We start from the raw sequence: 3,552 nt of genomic DNA, 5'->3' as shown, positions 1-3,552 counted from the left end.
TATGCTTCGAAGGTTTGCTCTAATGGTGGAAAATGGTGGAAGTGTGAGGTGAAGAAGATGAGTGTATGTGTGTGTTGGGCGAAAATTGTAGTGAGGGAGAGAGAGATGGCCGAAAATTTTAGTGAGGGAGAGAGGGATTTGGCTTTGCAAGATTGAGAATGATCTTGCAATCTTTAAAGGAGATTTGCAAATCTTATGAAATATTTGCTAATTAATGAATGATCTTTCTCTCTCTAATCTCTCTCTAATCTCTACACTCTCTCATCTCATACTCTCAATCTCTACTCTCTCAATTCCATACTTAGCAAAATTGAGACATATAACATATGGTATGGGAAATTAAATAAAGTGTGTGAAAGGTGATTAAATAAAAATCACAAAACTATGGTAAAGTCACTCATTAATAAAATACCATAGTATAATTATTCATGTGACCAAAATAATGATCATAGCACTATTATTAGTGCACTCACTCAACTATAATATTCCTCTTCGTAGGAAAAATAATTTTAAAAAAAATATTATGCCCGAAAAAATTTTCATAAACCGGCATCATTCGATTTCTCGATAAAAATAACGCATACTTGCTTTGGAAACTTAATCAAAATTCCAAATGCTAAGGTCTCGAATAAAAATCATAATAACTCGGTCACAGTGACACACATCACGAAAATCACATAATCGATTAGTCACGTAATTTCACATAATGTCACATCAAAGCAGTCGGCAAAGCAAACAAACTAGACATCTCTCGGACCGACTCTTTTCATCAAGGTTCTCACTCTTTCTTCCTCGACTCTAGGTCAGACTCATTATACCTATTCTCTTTAATAGGTCAATCAAACTATGATAACTCAGTATCTGGTAAATCTATTCCCGGTAATCGGAAATAAAATTAAAATCTCAGCTCAATTCAATCAGCATCTCTATCTCAGCTCATTTCTCGAATCTCATCATTCTAACTCTATCCTCGGTTTAGTCACTCGTATCTCTATTTAAAAGATAATCTGTCTTATCTAATCATAAAAAAAAGTCTCGCGTCTCAACATCTCAGTTCTCTCAATAGTGTTAAGGCACTATCTCACATCATAGGAAAAGTACGGGGTGTTACACTCTTGCTGGTCCATAGCGTAGGCCCTTGGTGCTTGCGGTGCCCTTGGGCCCCCGTTGCCCTTTGGGTTCCCTCTAGGGTTTTGGTTGGGTCGTTGTGGACCTCCCTTGTTCTGGTTAGGCTGTTGGGGACCTCTTTGGTTTGGTTGGGCCATTGGAGCTCTGTTGTTCCTTGAACAATATTTCTTGATGTGTCCAATCTCGCCACACTCATAACAGCGTGTCATCCCTTGCCTGTATTCCCCAAAGTGTTCTTTCTTTTACTTCGGGCAAGTTGGCCTAGGTACTTGGGGCTTCTGGTAGTTTGGTTGGTTGGATCCAGCCCAAGGTTTCTTTCCCTTTGAATTTTGATTTGAGGACTGGCCCTGAGGCCCTTCCCACTTCCTTTTCTCTTGCCATCTCTCTTCCTTAGGGAGCTGAGCTTCTGCGTTCAAAGCCTTACTCAAGGCCTATGCATAAGTGAGCGTATCGTGTGTGGACAGGGGTACACCTATCTCAGGGCGTAACCCTTGTCTAAACCGTTCTGCCCTTTTGGCGTCTGTGTCAACGTGGGCTGGTGCATAACGCGCTAGCTGATTGAATGCACGATCATACTCCTCAACGGAGCGATTTCCTTGACGCAGATTCCAAAATTCGTTCTCCCTTTTGTGTCGAAAGCTCAGTGGGATATACTTTGTGAGGTATGCTTCTTTGAACTCATCCCATGTCATGGCCTCAAATGCCTCATTGGTGAGGGTGCGTCGCACGGATTCCCACCATAGATCTGCTTCTCCCTCGAGCTGGTAGGTGGCACAGACCACCTTCTCATGTGTACTGTAGCGCATGCGTCCGAAGACTTTTTCAATCCCGCGTATCCATTCTTCAGCATCATCAGGCTTCCCCGTTCCATTGTAAGTTGGGGGCTTCTTTTTCTGGAAACTTTCGATTAAATTGTCCATCCGTTCGAGTGCCAGTTGTTCCAGCTCTTCTTGGTTGCGGTTAGCATTGCGGTTTCTTGCCATTTTGGTAAGATAATATCGAAGGTTCTTTATCGAGCGCTCATCGAAAGGTTCAACTTGGCTATTCAAGGAGCATTCAAATTGTTTGGATATGACCCTCAACCTCATAAGCAGTGGGTTGGAACAAATAAATCATGAGGGTGATAGAAAGTTTGCCTACTGAGTGGGGTTCAAAAATAATCCACGGGTTTAACTTCATCAGGATTTTATAATGGAACAATAAGTGTAACCAATAGTCAGCTTCCTGAGAGGACATAGCAAAAGAAAAATACATCAAGCTTCTCTCCACGAACGCTTCAAACATTGTGGTTATGAATTGACTCAAGGGTCATTGATAAGTAAGGGCTCATGGAGAAAGGCTTTTTAATCTCTCTGACTCTTTGCCTCGTTATAATTCCCATGCTGTCTAGCTAGCGGCGAGCATACTCTCTCTATCGTAGTGGATGTTCGTCGATCATCTTCCTTGTTTGCCTCGTAGTTTTCCAATAGGCTCCAATTCTCGGGGATATTATTCCATAATGTTATCGCCTCGACGATGCACTGCCCATGTCGTTGATCGTCACCCTTCGTTCATGGTTCTGGTATCTCTCTATACGTCTTGCTATGGTATATCTCCTAGCGGTATTTTTCCCTTAGGTCCTATGTTGTTGTGCCATCTACAACATAAGGCTCTAATCTAGAATTGCGGGGCAACATAAAGTAAAAACTAAATACAATCATAAACTTCCATCTGAGCTAGGGGACTTATCCTTCTTGATCGTGTCCACTATCTTAGTCGGTACGTCTAGAGTTTCTACCTTAAGTTACTCAGGGTTGGTTCTCGTAGACCTCAGTCAATCCTAGGGCATACTATCCCTAACTCGTGACTGGTCAAACGTAAATAACTTTGAGGGGTGCTACCCTCCTTAAAAGCATAACATATAATTCAATTATGAGTTTAAAACATCATCACATTAACACACTTTCATAACTTGTGAGGGGATACTGTCCCTCTTTACGAAAGAATAACTCATTTCTTGCGAGGGGAAACTGTCCCTCCTTGGTCAAGATTAATCATACATGGGCATTAACACTAAACTTTCACCAACAAGTAACTTGAAAACTTGTACCTGTTTTTCTCGAGTCGGGGCAGAGGAGTAGGGGTGTGGTCCTGGTGGATTTGTCTTGGAAGAAAAATAACTTGGGCTCTAGGGTATCCTTTGAGCAACCAACCTCGCTCTGATACCATCCTGTGACGGCCCGACTTATCTAGGGGCCAGCCACGCTGAACTGAGTGTGATTATCAAGGTTATTTAGCGGAAGTAAGTAACTTAACTATTTTGTTAAAAAAAACTTTGTTAATTAGCGGAATTAATGAACCTATTCTTTAATCGTTCTACTCAAAGGAAACCCAACTTAACACGAAGTATGAGGACTCCGGTCAAGTTTAGAGAGTTCGTTATCA

General features: G+C 41.6%; 1 protein-coding gene across 1 annotated transcript; it reads right to left on the bottom strand.

Annotated features, from left to right (window-relative positions):
• Positions 1–1,559: 1,559 nt before the first annotated feature.
• Positions 1,560–2,111, bottom strand: LOC131021892 (uncharacterized). The gene has a single exon (XM_057951257.1). It carries the CDS (start codon positions 2,109–2,111, stop codon positions 1,560–1,562), a length of 552 nt encoding a protein of 183 aa, XP_057807240.1.
• Between the last annotated feature and the right edge of the window lie 1,441 nt (positions 2,112–3,552).

Source organism: Salvia miltiorrhiza, chromosome 1 (assembly GCF_028751815.1).
Source record: "Salvia miltiorrhiza cultivar Shanhuang (shh) chromosome 1, IMPLAD_Smil_shh, whole genome shotgun sequence".
NCBI classification, from domain to species: domain Eukaryota; kingdom Viridiplantae; phylum Streptophyta; class Magnoliopsida; order Lamiales; family Lamiaceae; genus Salvia; species Salvia miltiorrhiza.
Note: the sequence above shows the minus strand (reverse complement) of the source record. Positions and strands in the feature narration are given on the sequence as shown.